The following is a 21,472-nucleotide window of genomic DNA, read 5'->3' on the forward strand; positions in this document are numbered from 1 at the left end:
CCCAGTATCTATCAGCCTTATGCCCGATGACTTAAGCACGACACCACAGAGGCCGGTGCTGATTACACTGATCAGCAGCAATCAGTGGCTGGATTGGTCATTCAATAATTTGACACACGTGCTTGTGTCCACTGAATGTTCAAGCACGTCTGTCATAGGCATGAGTACTTGAAATTCTTATCATTGAGAAAATCAGGTTTGTTTGATCTTGGGTAACATTATGCGGGGGGAGGGGGCGTAAAGCTCAATTGCTTGATTCCATGGCTATACCTAACATATTTTCTGTTTCGTTATTTTTCTTCTTTTCTTTATAGAATGGCGATACTTAACTACCACACATTAATATTGTGGGTGTTACTTTCATAGTCAATAACACCATATTCAAAGATTTCCGAACTCGTTTTAATGGCCACAACTTCCAGGGAGGTGGTGGTGGTGCTGTGTGTGTGTGTGTGTGTGTGTGTGTGTGTGTGTGTGTGAGGGGGTGGGGGGGGGGGGGGGGGGGTGCGTAGCATCAGTCAAGGAAAGAAGGAAGGAAGGCCGGAAATGTTTTATGTAACGACGCACTTAACACATATGGCGTCGGACAAGTGGTTACTGGCCACACATATATTGAGAGAGAAAACCCGCTGTCGTCACTTCATGGGCTACTCTTTTCGATTAGTAGCAAGGGATCTTTTGTATGCACCATTCCATAGACAGGATAGTGCATACCACGGCCTTTGTTACCCCAGTTGTGGTGCACTGGCTGGAACGAGAAATAGCCCAATGGGTCCACCGACGGGAATCGATCCTAGATCCTAGATCGATTGCGCATTAGGCGAGCGCTGTACCACTGAGTTACGTCCCGCCCCTAGGGTCAGTCCAGTGATCAAACAAGGGCGTATTTTGACTCATGTTTTCAGTGTTAATTGATTAAAAAGTTAACAATTTTCTAAATAACACCACCACTTCTAGATAGGAGACTGTACTTGGCTGCGATCTCAGTACCTACCAGCCTTAGGACACCACCAAGGCGATAACAAGTGCTTAATCCCATTTAGGTTCAAACACGCTGTTCTAGGCAGACACCTTAACTATTTGGGCCGTCTGTCGGTGTAGAGGCTGTAAAACTCGCTCTGGATGGGAGCCGGTAACGGGATGCGAACCCAGTACCCACCTGCCTCATATCTGATGGTTTAACCACTAGACCACCGAGAACGCTAACAAGTCTTTGTCTGGATCTTTGATATTAAAGGGACAGACCCTAGTTTTTAAAAACAAAGACATATTTTTTCACTATTAGAGCCGTTTATGATCACTGAAATCAAACATTACTTATATTATATTGATTAGATCATCCATTTTCGCACAACCGAAGTGTTTCTGGTCATCCTGATGTTTCTAATACCACAAAATGAATTTTTTTCATAGTTATAAAAACGCACGTGCGTCTGAGAAGTAATGGTTATGGAGTCGAGTTTTAGTCTACTTTTAAGGGTATCTCAACGTCACAGACTCGTTTCACTCTGTTGTATCCAAATATGTTACAGGTTTGTAAATTAACCAAACTTAGTGTCCATTTTTACCAGTTGAAACTAGGGTTTTGGTGAAAAATATGCCTTAGTGTTTAAAAACCAAGGTATGTCCCTTTAAACTGACCTAGAACTCAATCGCGCGCATATGGCCTTGACGTGTCCCAATGTGTCAATCAACGATCATTGTGTAGCTTATTCACAGAGTTCAAAGAACTTTGCACCGGTTCCGCAAAGCCAAGGGAGATAATTCATATGACATGTGTTTGTTTATATCGCCATTTTTGGAGGTTGAAACCGTTTCGGTGAATTGATGCAGAACATTAGAATGTGTATAGGTTTTATGACTTATGCATAAATTGGTAAAGACAAAGGATTGATACTTGGATAGACCGTGTTGTATTTATTTCAGCAGAATGGTTCGAACCGGTGAATTTTACGGCGGATCCAGACTTCTGATTGGCATTTCATTTCTTCCAATTGATCAGGTAGACGGATTTTAATATTACTTTAAAGTGCGTTAAACTTGATGATATCACTTAGATAAAACCTAAAACAGATCACAGTTGCTACTAGATTTGACAAAATGTTTAGAATAAAATAAAATGTATATTGAACTAATATATTATGGGTGATTCAAAGATTTTACAAAGTAAAAATAACAAGTTACAGATCTTCCAGACATGTCACATTGCTGTCATACATGTTGAATGCATGCCATTAATAACCGTGATTATTAAAATAAGCAAACATTATAAGGCCTACGCTGTATTCTGCATGACACAGTTTCTCGTTACTAGTAGCGAGATCGCTATTACACTAATTGAATATTATTATTTGGTAGTATTATTATGTTTGAGGTGTCTGATAGAATATGTAACCGTTTGTTCACATCAGAAGACAGAAAATGGCTTAGCCAAAATTTTAGCCACTTGCAAATTTTATTAGCCTTTTTTTTTTTAAATTGGCCAATGGATAATTTGGCTACCGACAGCGCGTGCCCTGGGTGAACCAGTTTCGGTGAGCATAAGCATTTGGTTCTAAAACATATCAACATTTATAAACAGACAGTTGTTATCTAAATAGCTAATGTTTTATTAGTATTGCTTCAAATGAGCATTAAACAGACCGCTATGTAATAAAGTTTACTTCACATGCATTATAAAAAAAACTAGCAGGCATCAGCAGTTTGTTAATGTTAACTAAGTAACCTATTTCAGTGATTAAAATCATTAGGTGTAGTAAAAAAAATTGTTTGGTTCTGGTTACCCGACCGTCCCTAGATTTTTGGTGCCGACCCTAAACTTTTTTTAACCTCCCCCCCCCCCCTTTTTTTTTTCCCACCTGTTTTATTTAATAATCCATTAATATCAATTTTAATTTTCGTTGACTCTGAAAACAACAACTGCAGAGAGATGCCACGAGATCTGTCAGTCCAAGATCTCGTTACCAGAAGACCTGGAACACTTCGCGCAATTTTACTTCCGAAGAGTTCCAAGTGAAAAGCTTGCGAGAGCCATTCGGAACTCCTCGTACATTTCCAAGAAATATAAGCGTAGCGGAATGTGACGAGGTGTTCCAATTGGATTCACGCGTTCCGAGTAGTTCCGAATGAGTACGAGAACACATCCGAGAGCATGTGGTATCAATGGCGTCTTCCATTTACAGAGTAGAATGTCAAAAATATGCTCATTCAAATCAAATAATATTATTTAAATCAATTTCAAATGAAACGACATTCAAGGAATTATTTTCTACCATTCACCCTCATTAGAGTATGTATTGTCAGTTGCACTGTAACACAAAGAAAGAGCTTTTGATATATTAATCTGCTATACTATTCAGGAAATATTAGCTCGAAAATGGGAGGGGGGGGGGGGCAGTTTTCCCTACCTACCTACCCTATTTGTTTTTGGCATGTAACAGGAACCAAACAATTTTTTTTACTTGGCCTTAGTGGTATTCTAAACTATAAAATTCATCCCCCATTGAATTCCATCCCGTATGAATTCCACACTCTTTTTAATCAAACTGCACAAGCACAAACTTTAATACCACTGCATATATGTATCAACTAACCAAGCCTTGATGATCAACATTGACAATGAGGGTGGGAAAAGTTAAGTTTTTTCTCTCCCTTGTACAGTACCAGTGATTGATCATTCTATTATTGCATACAGGAACCATATCCAAAGGTTCTAATATATTAAAACCTTTATAAATGAAGAGACTAGATTTGACAGATCGGTAGTGAGTTTTGTCTATGTTTAGCAACAAGTCACATGACTGACACTCTTAGTGGGGAGGGGGGAAGGGGGGGGGGGGGTATGAAAGGCTGTTTATGTCAGATCCACAAATGTTATTGAGAAACAACATTAGTAGATTTTTTACTGTTTGTAGAAGAAAGCTTTTCCTTTTTTCATTCATCTTCAAAAGTTGTTAGCATAAGAAAACAATTTTCCTATATTTACGAAAATTTATTGACTACTTGAAAAGCTGTTAAGAGTGGCATGACTGTTTACAAAGCATTTAAAAAAATATCAAATTCTAAAATTAACTCTAAAGAATAAAAAAAGCAAGAGGAACTTTCTAATCTTGAATACAGCATGTGGTGTTGGTCAACAATCAGTGTTCACCAAAAAGATGTATATATGTTCATAATTCATTTACATTTGCTTCGTTGACAATCAGTTGTATTGTTGTTCCCTCAATTTTATGATGGGTGTACGTGGTCTTTCATACATTCCGCGTTTGTGACGTTCACATGGGACGGATTTCGATGGTGTTAAAAAAATTACAAATATTCACTTCCTGGTGGGAATTCTACATTTGTTGACAACAAAGGTAAGTAATTACAAAAATTTATTATTATTTTACTTTGGATTAGACGAGGTAAACAATGAGGTCGTTAAATTTATCCGGTTGTTGGATTGAACATACATGTTATATGCACAGTAGCGTTTTCCTGTTAATGGGACGAAATTCAATAGATCCAGGATATAGCTAATTACAGCAAAAACTTTCCAACACAAATTTTTCAGTTTTTTTTTATCCAAACATGTACTTATAATAATTTAAAAAAATTATATAATTTAATATTTTAAGGCAGATTACAAAATGAAGTCCTTGAGAACCAATGTTAACTAACAGACAACATTTTAGGCAAATTAATATAACAATTCTGATGTCTTACAAATGTGTTATAAGTTGAGCAAATGAATGGTTATAATGGAAAATTGTTCAGTTAAAAAATATAAGAGAATTAGTACTGTTCAAAAAAAAAAAAATTCAATAGCAATTAAAATTTTGCATTGGAATTTTTTCAGCTTTCTTAAAATGGAAACGTCATGCATTCAGTTAATAGTTATTATAAAAATCAAGATGCAAAGTGATGTCATTCAAATTCAAAAGTAGCTGCATTATTACGCCATTGTTACGATGTTTCACCACATTAAAATAGAAACTGGTCTACTTACTGTGACCCCTGTCAAAATTCTATAACAAGCAGACAACGCTGTTTACAGGTCAGTATGTTTTTCTTTTTCACAAAATATTACGTTTAAGTTTTAAAAGATGAATGAAATAAAAAGTACCTTTTGTCAAAGTTTTTTTTACCTTTGGATATGTTTTATTTATTGTATATATACGAAGGCAAAACAAGGGTGCGAAAAGTGACTTGTCGTCAACCTCAGTGACTAATTACGGTCAACGACAGGTAGTCTTTGCACCTTGTTTTGACTTCGTATACATTTTGCTGTCATTAAGCAGTTTTAGCGACAGCAATATGTTTTACCCAGCTGTGCATAAAGTGTCGTCACTGACACCCATGATAGGCTGATATATATTGTATCTCAATTGCCATAGATCTCTGTAAATAGAATTAATATTTATTTATATTCAATTTGGCTTAAATTATTCAAACTAGTTATACATGTACATGTATGTACACTGTATTTATATCAATGTATAATTATAACTAGAGTTGGGTGGTATTGAAATTTCAGGTTCAATATCAGTATTTTGGGGTGATTTACCTCGGTATCGGTACAGTATTCGGTATTAATACGAGACAGATATCGAGCAGTATTTTCGGTATACTCGCCTTTAAATGCATGCCCAACTTAACTCTCACCCACTAATTTCATCTAAATACAATTAAGTTCCATACACAAGGCCCTATCTCTCTCTTCTTTTCAGCTATTTTGTGTTCGTCAGATACGGTATATTGTTAGTGCTTTACTAAATGGCATAAAACATTTTATTATATAACATTTACTGAAATATCTAAAAATGTCAGTGAAATAAAAGTGTTAAATTTCACTCTAAAATGTGTTATCATTACTGTAGAAAGTGTTATTTTCTCTGTAAGAAAGCCGGAACTATTTTGCTGCTGGCATTTTAAAAATAAAGGTAAATTGCCAAAAGTTATATATATATACATGTAATAAATAGAAAATTTCATGTTTTTTGTCAAATATGATTTATATCTTATCTCGTGAAGTTTGCAATCAGATCACACTCGTCACGCAAGCGCGACTCATGAAATATGATTGCAAACTTTACTCGATGAGATATAAATCGTATTTGACAAAAAACGTGAAACGTCCTCTATTTACAAAACCAAAATTTCAATGGTACATTGGTATTGACATAATACCGATACCGAACGGTATATATATATATATATATTTATATATATATATATATATAGTATACTACCCAGCTCTAATTATGTGTCATGGTCATGGCCATTATGAACTCACATCACAACCTGATAATAACTGGGTTCTAACTGACATACATGTATTTGTTATTAAGATATAAATGTGTTTGAAACATCCATTCCAAATTGTACACACGTACACTTGGAACTTTGCAAAAATTGTGATTATAATATGTACAGTACTAATTAGTACATAGGGTGAACTTTCGTCATCGATCATTGGGAACAGTTGATCAACTGATCAACGTTTGATTACACACACAGTCAGTTAGAATTAATATGAACATGAAAAGGATTTGATTATAATGACCATGCACTTATTGTTTGTGTTCACCAGGTTGTACAATTGATGTAGATCATACCAGTTGCAGTGTTTCTGCCAGAAAGACGTTTTTAAGTATGGCGCTATGGAATTGAATATTTACAATTGCATGTGCTGAATGCAACTACAGTTGACAAAAAGAAAATGAGTTAAGTTTAGGGTTTGGGTTAAGAAAATCATATAGTAATGATAAGAGTAATTAATTTTGTCAAAAGGTACTTTAAAAAAGGAAAATTAAATCTGCAAAAACATTTGAGTATGGCGCCATATATCCGTTTTACCCTCGGGCAGAATCCCTGAGTTGATGTCTAATTTTATCTTAATAATAACTCTTTTATTTTATTTTTCCGGATGAAAACATGAGAACAAATAAACAATTAACCGCAACATATTTACATCAGTTTTATAACCTAAACAGGATGAACAATTATGGTTGTCATTTAAATTGTCTGCGACAGTCGATTATGTATTTCTATAATTGATCATTAAATCGTTAGAGCCCAACCACTAATACCCCGAATCCTATAACTCATAACCCACTGAACGGAATCTTGTTTATTACCGTAATTAAAACCCCATTATTATTCTCACGTCATAAACTTGTACAGGGTTGAGTGTCAGTTAATTAAAGTTAGAATTGTTTAATTACATTAAATCAAACAAAGTGTCAGTATTTGGTAATATATACATGCATGTATACTATACATGTAGTTAACATGATAGATACACATGTACAGTAGGTTCCTATAAATTAAATTAAATAGATTCCCATTGCCAATCCACCCAAGCAGTACACATGTACATGCAATACATATATCTAGATTATATATATACTCTTCAATAAAAGTAGGGGAACTTTAATAAGAATTTACAATTGCCAAAATTGTAAGGTGTATTAGGTGTGGGAAATGGTTATATGATAATAGTGAATTAATTGGGCAAACATTACAACCAGTAGTTCAGTATTACAGTAGGTTTTATGACCTCCAAAGATCTTGAAGGACTATTTGGGTCAGAAGTGAAATTTGAAAGTTGACGGTTTTTTATCAGTAAATCGCAAATTCAAACAATAAAAATTACTAAAAACAAAACAATAACAACTGTATGATCAACAAAATGAAAAAGATTGACAGAAATAATGTTCCACAGTGATTAATTGACATTCCTGGAAATTGTCAAAATCGAGAATGACACCACACGCACGTGTACGGGCAACTGCATAATGCATGTGCAAACTATGGAATGTGTTTCGGTGTGTTGATAAACAGACCAGAACGTTCTTTACTAGGATGTCTGTGGTCAAAACATATATTCGGTCTAATAGTTGATATTAACATTAATATTTCAGGTTCCCCTACTTTTTTTGAAGAGTGTATTATAAAAAAAGTCTCCTTTATAATTATTTGCTAAATTGGTAATTATGGATTGGCACATGTGTATGGTATTTGAGCCAAATAAAGAATGTTTTTTGTTGGCAATCATACATGTGTACATGTAATTTTGAATGAAAACGTTTGTAAGAAAAGTTTACAGTTTGGGTTACAGTTAATATTAATACCTGTACCTGTATGAGCACTCACAACTGACAGAACTTGTATACATCTTTAATTGATTCAGCAGTTTATCCCACAAGACCACACATGTGCAGAACTTTGTAATGTTGTTGAATGAGTTCAGGGCCATTGCCAAATTGGCCCATTGCTAAATTTTACACATGTACAATGCATACATGTATTTGACTACTAAAATTTTGTTTATATTAACAATTTTTTCGGGAATTCTTAAACCAATATTTTGCATATTCAGACCTTGGTTTTTAATGTGCGCGGGTGCAATCGCACTCATACAGCGCACACAATTTTAATCTGATGAGTGTGAAAAACAGCATGTTACATTCGACAAGCGATACACGTAAAATTAATTTGTATATTTATTTCCACAATTTACAAAAACCAATACTTTTCATAGCTCATTTAGCTGATAGGAAGGTCCTTTTATTGAAACAATAATTAAAAACATGGCAGTGGCTTCCATGCAGTCGTTAAACTGGTATTTCTCTTTGTTGAACAAATCGGGAAATACTGGTTTAATAGACAATTTTGTAGATGTACCAGTCAAAATCCAATCTGAGCTACACGTACACTGCCTATTTTAGCTATTTTGGAGAATGCAATTTTTCATTCGCCTAGCATGAATGTGCGATTTTCCACTCTACTGGATTTTTCAAAAACCAAGGACTGAATATTTGAAAATTGGCTAAAACGTAGTAAACCTCTTTCCAGTGAGACCCCTGTGAATTAATGTGTGATATTTTGCCTTATATATTCATGTAAACCTGATATTAGTGATAGTATTAATGCATTTCTAGGGAATCCAGCAAATACTGTCGCATACTAAATTAGTAATCATAGTTTACACATACATGTATGCTCTTTAGTTTAGTAGCAGTGTATCACACATAATGCCAGCCATTCACTGTAGAAGATTTACTAGCTTAGCTTTTCTGGTTAGGGAAGAAGGAATCCTATCGTTTTTAGTTATTAGTTTTATTATAAATATTTCTAGCGATTTTAACTAATTTTTTCATTAAAAAGTATAAAATAGTACTTAGTTAATTTTGCAGTTACATTTAAGCATTTAAAGTGAATATGAATTTTAAGTTGGAGAATTCACCTCACATGGCCCACTGTAGATTCATGATAAATATTTAATTCGGTCCTGTGGTGTTCATGAATGAATTAGTTTCATGAATCTTCATTTTGTCATATAATTATTTTCTACTTCATACATGTACAAAATGGACCCTAAGTAATCCAGTGGTAAAGCGCTCACTTGCTGCACAGTCAGTCTGGGATCGATCCCCATCATTGGGCCCATGTTGGGTTATTTCTCGTTTCAGCCAGTGCATCATGACTGGTATATCAAAGGCCGTGGTATGTGCTATCCTGTGTGTGGGGTGGTGCATATAAAAGATTCCTTAATTGCTACTAATGGAAAAAATTGTCTCTAAGACTATATGTCCAAATTACCCAATGTTTGAGATCCAGTAGCCAATGATTAGTAAATCGGTGTGCTCTAGTAGTGTCGATAAACAAAACAAACAAACATTTTGCATGTACAAAATTCTTCTCTTTTTTTTTGTTCTTTATAATTTAGTTCACTTTATTTTTGTATACCTTACACCACATACTAATCATGTACATAATCGTGTTGGACAAGTGACAAAGTAATCTGCAACTGAATACTATTAGGAATTGGTTTGAATACAAACTACGGGATGTCATGTCTGTAAAATACTTTTTGTGACACATTTATGTTAATTATTTGCAGTTAATGGAATGTGCCATGTTGTAGTCATAAAAATAGAAATAAACTGAAGCGTGCAACATATGTAGATACATGTAGATATATATATATATATTATTGTGTGTGTATATCTATTTATCCCGCAATTACTGTATACATTGGCAAGATATGATGACTAGATAAATCTTTATATTTTCAGTCACTGACCAAAAATGTAGGTCACGTGACATAAGCCTGACTCGACTCGAGTAGTTCAGGGTAGATTTTCAATAAATAGTCTTTAAATCATTTGTTTAAGTACAGTAAATACAAATAAAGTTTAGTTTTGCGATAACAATACAAAACTTGTATATTTATTTATGAATTAGAGTTTAGAAATGCTTTTTTAATGTGACAGAATGTAGGTAGCTTCTTACAAATATTGACGTCATGTATCTTGTATGACGTCATACGGCAAAAGCCTTGCTAGGTTGACAATACCTGGTTTGTGTACACAAAACTGGAATAAATAATGATTTACCAAAGTATTCCTGTAGGATTGCAGGATAAAAGAAATAACTGGTTACTGTCTTAAGATATCGGCTTTATCCTGCTCAGCTCGGCAGAGCCTCACTGCATTGGCCATTCTAACCTTCGCAGGATAAAGCAGATATCTTAAGATAGTAACCAGTTATTCCCTATATATTGCCTTCAGGCATACATGTATGTATTCAGTCAAAATCATTTACATGTAATTGTCCTACATAAAATTCACATGGTACAGGGGTCAAACTTGTATAGGAATTTTCAATCACTGATTTACTTAAATAAATATTGTCATTATGGTCACACAGTATTGGTGGTTGTCCTGAAATTGTTGAGCAATAATTTTATTGCATATTCTTTTACATTTAAATAATCTACATTCCGATAACATGTTGTACATGTTGATGTATAGAACATCTATCTTTTAAGCAATTGGGAAGGAAGGAAGGAAATGTTTTATTTAACGACGCACTCAACACATTTTATTTTTGGTTATATGGCATCAGACATATGGTTAAAGACCACACAGCTATTGAGAGAGGAAACCTGCTGTCGCCACTTCATGATCTACTCTTTTCGATTAGAACTTAGAAGCAAGGGATCTTTTATATGCACCATCCCACAAACAGGATAGTACATACCACGGCCTTTGTTATACCAGTTGTGGAGCACTGGTTGGAACGAGAAATATCCCAATGGATCCACTGATGGGGATCAATCCTAGACCGAATGCGCATCAAACGAATGCTTTACCATTGGGCTAGATCCCACCCCAGGCAATTGGGAGTATAGATTGTGAATTAAAACACATTTGTCTCATGTATATTAACCAGAAGGCCAATCTAATTAAAATTAGCTCCACTATTACATGTGGATCTAAAGACAGCCAGTTGGAGCTCATGTCCACCAATCAAAACCTTACTTGCAGAATCCGCCAGTGATTTAAAAATAATTTGAAAACATTCCGAATTATCCTGAGGGTATACATGTTTCGTGTGAATTACGAATGCCTTAAAACATGTTTTATTTTATAAAATAAATAATTTGTAATGTAAAACTGAAGACTGATTTAGTTTTTTTTAATTTTATAAATAAATAAATACTTTTTAATGTAAAATTGAAGACTGATAACCCACCCCGTACGTATTGGTATGGGTCGCTGTACTGCGGCCACTAAAATAGACTCGCCCGATATTTTTAGAATTTGTATGCTCCCAAATAACGTTATAAAAGGCGAAGTGTGATTGGTCAGTATTTAAATTATTATTTACAGACGAAATGTTACCTGGACATTGGGGACTACGCAGTGTTGTTAGTTTTAAATCACTGGCAGGATTCTGCAAGTAAGGGTTTGATTGGTGGACATGAGCTCCAACTGGCTGGTGTTAGATCCACATGTAATAGTGGAGCTAATTTTAATTAGATTGCCAGAAGGCATGAAATGGCCTGGGGGCTGGTTGTAGCCCAGTGGTTGAGCATTCACTCCAGGGATGTGTGGCCAGTCTAGGAATAGGATTGATCACTGTCAATGGGACTCATTAATTGGGCTATTTTCTAATTCCAGCCACTGTTCCACAACTGGTGTTAACAAATGCAGTGGTAATTACTATCCTGTCTGGGATGCAGAGCTTCTAGAATTTTTATAAAATCCACTAGCCCAATTGGGATCAGTGATTTTAAAAATATACTAGCCACGATTAAAAATTCACAAGCCCTACTTTACTTTAAGGTAATACAATTTTATTAAATAACATGAATAATCACATACATGTATGTCACCTAAAGAGGGAGATAGAGATTAACACCACTTAACATTGGTGTAAGGGGGGGGGGGGGGGGGGGGGGGGGGGGGGGGGTGGGGGCAGGATATATGTACAAAATAGACTTAACTGCAACATTTAGCAAATGTTTTTCACTAGCCGTCAGGCATGGCAGTAGTAGTTATTTACTAGCCCAACATTGAATATCACTAGCCATGGGAGTGGGGCTACCATAATCTAGAAGTCCTGTCTGGCATGGCAGTAGTAGTTATTTACTAGCCCAACATTGAATATCACTAGCCATGGGAGTGGGGCTACCATAATCTAGAAGTCCTGTCTGGCATGGCAGTAGTAGTTATTTACTAGCCCAACATTGAATATCACTAGCCATGGGAGTGGGGCTACCATAATCTAGAAGCCCTGTCTGGCATGACAATAGTAGTTATTTACTAGCCCAACATTGAATATCACTAGCCATGGGAGTGGGGCTACCATAATCTAGAAGCCCTAGGGATGGTGCATATAAAAGATCCCTTCATGCTATTACATGACAATCGAAATTAGTAGTCCATAATGTGTCAGCAGCAGGTTTCCTCTCCAGTTATCTGTGTTGTCCTTTCATGCAGCAATACATGTACATGTATGTCTGACACCATATAACCATAAGTACGTTGTTTTCAACCCTCTACGTTAACTTTTCCATCTAAGCACCAGATGGCGCATACTTGTATTTTTGTATAGATAATATGAAATGTTTTAGTCGCCAAATGAAAAAAATGGTCTCATACATGTATGCAACCAAATCAGTCGCAATGTAGAGGGCTGGTGTTGAGTGTGTTGTTAAACATAAAACATTTCTTTCTTTCTTCTGAAATCGGGGGGGTAGAAATTACAAAATATTTTCATTGGCCTGGGGGACTAGGAGCCCTGAAAAGTCACACGTTCTCAATAAAAATCACTAGTCTTCCTAGTATATTGAGGCAACCTTAGAAGATGAAACAGGTGGGTTCTTAAGGAACACGTATTAAGTACGTAGTGTAACAAGTACATGTATCATTCAAAATAGCCTGACCGTCGGCATCTTAAATCTGACTCTTCATCTGTGACTCACAATTACTAGCTGGGAAGAAAGTTAAAAGTTCAAGATTATTTTGATTAACATAACAACACCACTAAAGCGTATTGATTTATTAATCATCGGCTGTTTGATGTCAGACATTTGCTAATTCTGACATATAATCTTAGAGAAGAAGCCCTTTTATATATGCACTATCCCACAGACATGATAGCAGAATACCACGACCTTTGATATACCAGTCAATGAGTCATGGAGCACTGGCTTAACGAGAAATGGGCCACCAACAGGTATCGATCCTGTAGACCGACCGTGCATCAGGCGAGTGTTTTACCACTGGGCCACATCCCATCTCTTAGCTTGGAAGGAAGGAACTGTTTTATTTAACGATGCACTCAACACATTTTATTTATGGTTATATGGCATCAGACATACATGTATGGTTAAGGACCACACAGATATTGAGGGAGGAAACCCGCTGTCGCCACTTCATGGGCTGTTCTTTTTCGATTAGCAGCAAGGGATCTTTTATATGCACCATCCCATAGACATGATAGCACATACCACGACCTTTGATATACCAGTCGTGGTGTACTGGTTGGAACGAGAAATAGCCCATGGGCCCAGTGACAGGGATCGATCCCAAACCGACCGTGCATCAAGCGAGGACTTTACCACTGGGTTACATCTCGCGCCCCCCCCCCCCCCCCCCCCCCCCCTTGGCTTGGAGGACTAGCATCATTTACATTGTAAACTGCACTCGTCCCCATCCCGTCTCCCCCCCCCCCCCCCCCCCCCCAGTGATTTCTACAAGTTTACTTGGGGGCGAGAGTTAGTTTTTTTGTATGGATATGTCCTCTGTCTGGCATTGTATTCATGTACATGTTATGGGGGCAGAACTTAGCTCAGGCAGTTGAGTGCTCTCTTGAGGTGCTAGTGTTGTAGGATCAAACCACCTCGGTGGATACATTCAGCTGATTTGGGTTTTTTCTCGTTCAGACCAGTGCACCACAACTAGTCCAAGGCTGTGATATGTGCTTTGTCTGTGGGGAAGTGCATACAAGATTCCTTTCTGCGTTAGGAAAAATGTAGCATGTTACCTCTGATGACTACGTGTTATAATGACCACATGTTTGACATCCAATAGCCGGAGGGCAAGACGTAACCCTCTGGTAAAGCTCCAGTCAGTGCACCACGACTGGTACATCAAAGGCAAAGGTATGTGCTCTCCTGTATGGGATGGTGCATATAAAAGATCTCTTGCTGCTAATAGAAAACAACAGCCCATGAAGTGGCGACAGTGAGTTTCCTCCTTCAATATCTGTGGTCCATCACCATACATGTATACGCGACGTCATATAACCATAAATAAAATGTGTTGAGTGCATCATTAAATAAACCATTTCCTTCCTTCCACTAGCTGATGATTAATTAATCAATGTGCTTTAGTGGTGTCGTTAAACAAAACAAACATTGTAAACTGCGCTTATCCCCCATGTGATTTTTACTTGCCTGGGGGGTGGGGGTGGGGGGGTTAGTTTCTTTCCCTGGATATGTCCTCTGCATGGCATTGTATATATGTTACATCTATAAATTGACATTAGATTTTTTTTTTTTTTATTCCAGGTGAACTTTCTCTTCTGTCAGACTTTAGCGTTGCTGTTTGCCTTTCCATTTCGGAAACATTTTTCTCCCCAAACCTGCGGTGTAGTGACACGACATGCCATAGAGTTGGTGTTCGGTGTCAGCCTGGCGTACTTCTGCTTTGGATAGTAAGCATTCAGTCGTACATAACACAGAGTAAAACCATTCACAAGACCATTGTGGTTGTATTGCAAGCTTCTAAATAAACACTGCTTGCCAAGTTATTCATAAAACCATTCTTGTGGTAATAAGGTTCTATAGTCCATCCCATCATTCTATAAAAAAATAATTTAAAAATAATTTCAGTTTGGTTTGATGTAAGAAAAAAAGCAAAAGTGTTTTGGAAATAACACAACTATACTATTTTTGTATGCTAGATAGAAAGCAATCGGCTTAGAAATAAATAACTTGCTGTCAATTCCATAGCATGAAACAAGGCGTTCCCTGAGGGATGGACTATAAGTACATACATGTACACATAGTTGTACACATTTATGATCAATCAATAAAATATTTACATGCTCCTATACCACGAAGGTTTCGAGCATGTCTATCCCAGGTTCGGCCACCGGATGCCAGTAGTTCAACCTGGGACAGAACAATTACTGGGGCAATTTTGATATTTAATCAAACAGGGAAAAAGGACTTTACAATAAATAATTTTGTGCGTTATTTTCCCAAACAATATTTAATATACAGCAAACAACTAACAATTTGTAACGCAAATTTAGATTGGGCAGTCCTAAATATAAATATATTTAAAAAATTTTTTTTAAATATATAAATTAGCCCTCAAAATAGGGGTGGCAGGTTAGGCTTCAGCCACAGGAGGTTTTGTTAATAGGGGGATATGTTTTACTTAGGGGCACCCATCGTATTGGGGACTTCGGTGCAGCCGAAACCGGGGAAGGCTCCCGGGGGTGGGGGGGGGCGGGGGCTTTCTGCCAAAAAATAATCTGAGGGTACATAATAAAATAAAACAGATTATAAATGCCTCTATATGTACATCGTGATTCTGGGTTTGAAATATTTTGAAACTGGACATTATATATGGTTTGGAGGGTTTGGAGTCGGTATTTGGATTAAAAATCCCATGCCTCGACTGGGATACGAACCCAGTACCTACCAGCCTGTAGACCGATGGCCTAAACACGACTCCACCGAGGCTGGGACCAGTGGTCCATAATTCAAAAACTAAAATTGCCGAGAGGGTTGACATGGATTTCACTCCATCATGGTTCAGTTAAAATGATGCAATAGCTAGATTTGGTTTCCAACAATTAATGTAATTTTTATTTATTATCCATTTTTAGGGAAATAAGGTCCTTAAATCCATAACAGTATGCCTTTAATGACCTTTAAAAATAAAAAGTTTTATTCACAAGTTAAAACACTTAATTGCACTGAAAAACACATTACTGTGTATCTTTATTTCAAAAGTTTCTGGGGAGCTTCCCTCAAAACCCCTATAAAGATCTTCTGGAGCTCGTGTGTATATATAAAAAAAATTATATTATTATACATCAGTTCATTTGCCTTTGTTAAACTCAAAGTTGTCATTTTAGAATCTTGTGGCCCCCTCCCCCCCCCCCCATTACAAAATTCTGGATGTACCTCTGAATTTCCAAGATGTATCTGTTTCAAACATACCGGCCTCGGTGGCGTCATGGTTAGCCATCGGTATACAGGCTGGTAGGTACTGGGTTCGGATCCCAGTCGAGGCATGGGGTTTTTAATCCAGATACCGACTCCAAACCCTGAGTGAGTGCTCCGCAAGGCTCAGTGGGTAAGTGTAAACCACTTGCACCGACCAGTGATCCATAACTGGTTCAACAAAGGCCATGGTTTGTGCTATCCTGCCCGTGGGAAGCGCAAATAAAAGATCCCTTGCTGCCTGTTGTAAAAAAAGTAGCCTATGTGGCGACAGCGGGTTTCCTCTCAAAATCTGTGTGGTCCTTAACCATATGTCTGACGCCATATAACCGTAAATAAAATGTGTTGAGTGCATCGTTAAATAAAACATTTCTTTCTTTCTGTTTCAAACAAATGTTTATTTCCTTTAAAGTGACGGACCCTAGTTGTTAAACATTACAAGTTATTTTTTCACTATTATAGCTCTTTTTGATAATTTAAATTAGAAGTATTGAACACTTTATTATTGAGTAAAGTATTCATTTCCGTACACCTGAAGTGGTTCTGGTCAGCCAGGTTTTTAAGTAATACCCCAAAATGTTTGTTTTATAATTCTAAAAACGCAGTTTCGTCTGAGAAGTTATGGTTTAAACATCACAGACTTTAGCTTCTCTCTGTTATAAACCTTCTCCAAATGTGGGCTGCCACTGAAAAAAACGTAAGGTCAAGGCCTGTACTGTTACAGATCAAGTTTGACTTTCACAGCGATTTGCCCATTTTTCACAGAGTTATGGCCCTTGAACTTCGGAGATGTAAACATTTGTTTTCTGGATTTTTTTTTTTTTTCACAGTGCCTGAAGATATATCGAGATGAAATTTTGTATATTACTTTATCATGTAATGTTACTGAGTAGTTTTAACTTTTATGTCGAATTACCCATTTGTCACAAAATTATGGCCCTTGAACTTAGGAGATATGAAAATTTGTTTTCAAGACTATAGGTGACATGTATTGCTTTAATAATAGTTCTGACCGGGACGTAGCCCAGTGATAAAGTGATCGCTTGATGCACAGTCGGCTTGGGATCGATCCCCCTTGGTGGGCCCAGTCTGGTATATTAAAGGCTGTGGTATGTGCTATCCTGTCTGTGGAATGGTACATAAAAAAGATCCCTGGCTACTATTTGAAAAATGTACCGGTAGCGGGTTTCCTCTGATGTTTGACATCCAATAACCGATGATTAATAAATCAGTGTGCTCTAGTGGTGTTGTTAAACAAAACAAACTTTTATTTTATTTATACAGTACAACCCCTCAAAACCGGACCCTCTGTAAACTGGAATTCCCTCAAATCTGGACGTTTTACTTGGTCCCTTTTTAAATGTCTGTGTAGAAGAGAACCTCTCTAAACCGGATACCTCTGAAAGCCGGACATTTTACTTGGTCTCAAGGGTGTCCGGTTTAGAGGAGTTTCACGATACTGTTAATTGTGTGACATCTTGTTTCAGTCAGATCTACCATCTGTTTCTGCTGGCTCTCGGTTGCTACCTGCTGATGCGCAGTGGCCAGAAATGGATGCACATTGCAGTGTTCATATTTACCATGACCTATCTGAGTGTTATACACATCTTTCGCCAGTACTACGACTACGGAGGGTACACTCTGGATATCACTGGGTATGTATGGACTACCGGCCTCGGTCGTGTTATGGTTACGTCTAGTAGTAGTTACAGGGTTTGCAGCCCGGTACCGGCTCCCACCCAGAGCGAGTTTTGACAACTCATTGGGTAGGTATACGTAAGATCACTACACCCTCTTCTCTCTCTCACTAACAACTAAACCACTGTCCAGGACAGAGAATTCAGATAGCTACGGTGTGTGCCCAGGACAGCGTGCTTGAACCGTAATTGGATATAAGATCAAAAATAAGTTTAAATGAAATGAAAAAGGACTGGTGTTTGAAGGGGGGTAGTGGGGGATGAAATATATACAGGGAAATAAATGATTCTTCTGCTTTTTACTTGGTCAGATTTTTCAAAATGGAAAATCATTTTCACACAGGAGATTTGACTTGATCTGAAATATTGAAAAGTAAATTTCTTTACACTTTGAATTTGGGGATTTGTTTTGAGAATTCTGCCAGTACTCTATATATACTACAAATATTGACTTAATTATATGCATATAATACAGTGAAAAACCTAAAAATTGGATCCTCGGTAGACTGGAATTTCCTCATAACCGGATCCTCGGTAGACTGGAATTTCCTCAAAACCGGATCCTCGGTAGACTGGAATTTCCTCAAAACCAGATCCTCAGTAGGCTGGAATTTCCTCAAAACTGGGTCCTCGGTATGCTGGAATTTGCTAAAAACCAGATCCTCAGTAGGCTGGAATTTCCTCAAAACTGGATCCTCAGTATGCTGGAATTTGCTAAAAACTGGATCCTCGGTAGGCTGGAATTTCCTCAAAACTGAATCCTCGGTAGGCTGGAATTTCCTCAAAACTGAATCCTCGGTAGGCTGGAATTTGCTCAAAATTGGATCCTTGGTAGACTGTAATTTCCTCAAAACCGGATCCTCGGTAGACTGGAATTTCCTCAAAACCAGATCCTCGGTAGGCTGGAATTTCCTCAAAACCAGATCCTCGGTAGGCTAGAATTTGCTTAAAACTGGATCCTCGGTAGGCTGGAATTTGCTCAAAACTGGATCAATGGTAGACTGGAATTTCCTCAAAACTGGATCCTCGGTAGACCGGAATTTCCTCAAAACTGGTGATTTTTCACGGTCCATTTTCAACATCAATACAGAAAAGAACCTTTTAATATGGGTACCTCTCAAAATGATACCTTTTACTTGGTCCAAATTAGAGGATTTCACTGTGTACATGTATATACATTGAATTTAACATCAGTGAAAATTCTGTTTTCAAAACCTTGATTAGCGATATTTCTAGTGAATTGAGACTTGATTAGCAACTACTGTTTAATGTTTTAATGTTATGAAGCGATCTCTGAAACGTGTGTAGATATTTGTCATGCAATACTAAACAAAATGTTCCCTGAACATATGACATACTTATAGGATATTAAACAAGCTTCCATTTCATATCATGTTTATGTCCTGAGGGACATACACATGTAAACACATGGCTGTTAACAAAAGTAAAATGTTGTGACTGAAATTTCAAGGTACAGGGCATTCAAAATGGTAATGTTTTATATGACAATGATAGTCCACTTTAAACATGTATTTCTCCCATCCCACACCCTGTTATTTTTTTTATTTGACAAAAACATTAATTTGATGGGTCCTGCAGTGAACCTATATTAATGGAAATAGCAGTGGCATGGGCAGGATTTTGTATTGGGGGGGGGGGGGGGGGGGGGGGGCACTTGTGTAGTGGGATATGACAGGAACCTTTTTAAAGTTATTAATAAGCGAAAAGGTAAATATTTCCCAGGATTGTGTGGGGGGGGGGGGGGGTCATACATTTACATCGGGTGGCCCTTGTGTTATTGCAAATTCATTATGGGAGAGGGAGGGGGTCGTTAAAAATTGAGGTAAAAGCCAATGTGTGATACTGCATTACGCTAACGTTGAATAGTCCTTTGTTGATCTTTGTGTCATTTAACAATACGTAACGCAAACTCTTGCAGTTTCAATACCCCTCTCCCCTTGTAACGTTTTGTGACCGTGTCATATTTTACTTTGGGGTCTTTAGTAATACATATATGTTAAAATAAAATGGCAATGACTGGTTGCATTTTACTTTATGAATTAACATTACGTTGCACAATAACCTCCTCCACCACCACCCCCCCCCCACCACACACACACACACACACCAATTACGTTTTGTCACATCCCATAATTCCCACTCTCCTTAGTGCACGTTGCGTAGTTCTCGAATGATCCCATTATTCAATCGTAAATAATAAAGAACTAACATACCGCTGGTCGGTAAATGTTATATTTGACCGGATCAACTTTATTAAGTTTCATTATCTATAATACACAATCTAATATCTCCCAGCAGAACTATTACATTGTAACAGTGTTCAAACTCGCACGTGCTGTTCATCATATGATGTGATATCGGGTACGGCCATTACTTCAAAGAGAGTGAGTAGCACATTTAAATTAAAGGTAGTATTTTTTTCACTTAATTTACAACTACTGTAGAAACGTTTGTTTTGTTTTTTTAATTACAAAAACCATACCAAAAATGATCTTAAAAAAATAAAATAATAATAAAATATTTGAAGAAAAAAAGTACGAAACATGTACACACCTTTTTACAAAATAAGATCGTCTGCTTAAAATAGCACAGCAAATGATAGTGCATGGTGCACATTAAGTCAATACTTTACTTTCTACGTCCGTTCGGACTATGTAAATAGCGGATTGGACGTGTTGCGATAGATCCCAAATATGTGTTAACGCAAATGAATGAATTAAAACAAAAAGTTGTATTTTTCTACCAAAACTGTATTATATCAGACAATGTAGGCATTATTACTAAAAACTACGACACAACAGACTGTATCAAAACAGGATAAAACTAATTTGCATATCCAGGTCAGACTTGTTCGTCACATGTTCGTAATCGATCGGAAAACCAAAACGAAACATGTTCGATGTCAGGTTTTTTTTAAAATATACAGTTAGCTAAATTTTTAAACATTTTTATGAGTTCAAGTATCCGCGATAAGAGCAACTTTGGGAATATTTATTGGGAAACTGTTGGGTCGTAATTGGGAAAAGGTTTGATATTGGATTGGGAATTTACGTTAGGAGAATGGGGCCGTTCATCGGCCCCAAAATGTATGGTAGATTATACCCATCTGATAGGTACCTAAAGGGGGGTCAGTGGGGCAAAGAAAACGGCCGAAGTGATCGGGTTGACATTACGGAACCGAAAAATAATTTCCACAATTTCTCTGACGACGGAAATCCGTCTCACGACGGAC

General features: G+C 37.0%; 1 protein-coding gene across 2 annotated transcripts in view; it reads left to right on the forward strand.

The window, feature by feature from the left end:
* The first annotated feature begins 1,811 nt into the window (after nucleotides 1-1,811).
* Nucleotides 1,812-21,472, forward strand: part of LOC121377388 (lysophospholipid acyltransferase 2-like) — a 46,398-nt gene continuing 26,737 nt past the window's right edge. For both annotated transcript variants that reach the window (XR_005958612.1, XM_041505370.1), the window contains exons 1-3: nucleotides 1,812-2,002; nucleotides 14,852-14,997; nucleotides 18,010-18,177. Coding sequence is in view for 1 of the 2 variants with exons in the window: in XM_041505370.1 (XP_041361304.1) it covers nucleotides 1,931-2,002; nucleotides 14,852-14,997; nucleotides 18,010-18,177 (386 nt within the window). In the remaining variant the exon portion in view is untranslated. The remainder of the gene's footprint in view (nucleotides 2,003-14,851; nucleotides 14,998-18,009; nucleotides 18,178-21,472) is intronic.

Source organism: Gigantopelta aegis, chromosome 7 (genome assembly GCF_016097555.1).
Source record: "Gigantopelta aegis isolate Gae_Host chromosome 7, Gae_host_genome, whole genome shotgun sequence".
Lineage (NCBI taxonomy): Eukaryota > Metazoa > Mollusca > Gastropoda > Neomphalida > Peltospiridae > Gigantopelta > Gigantopelta aegis.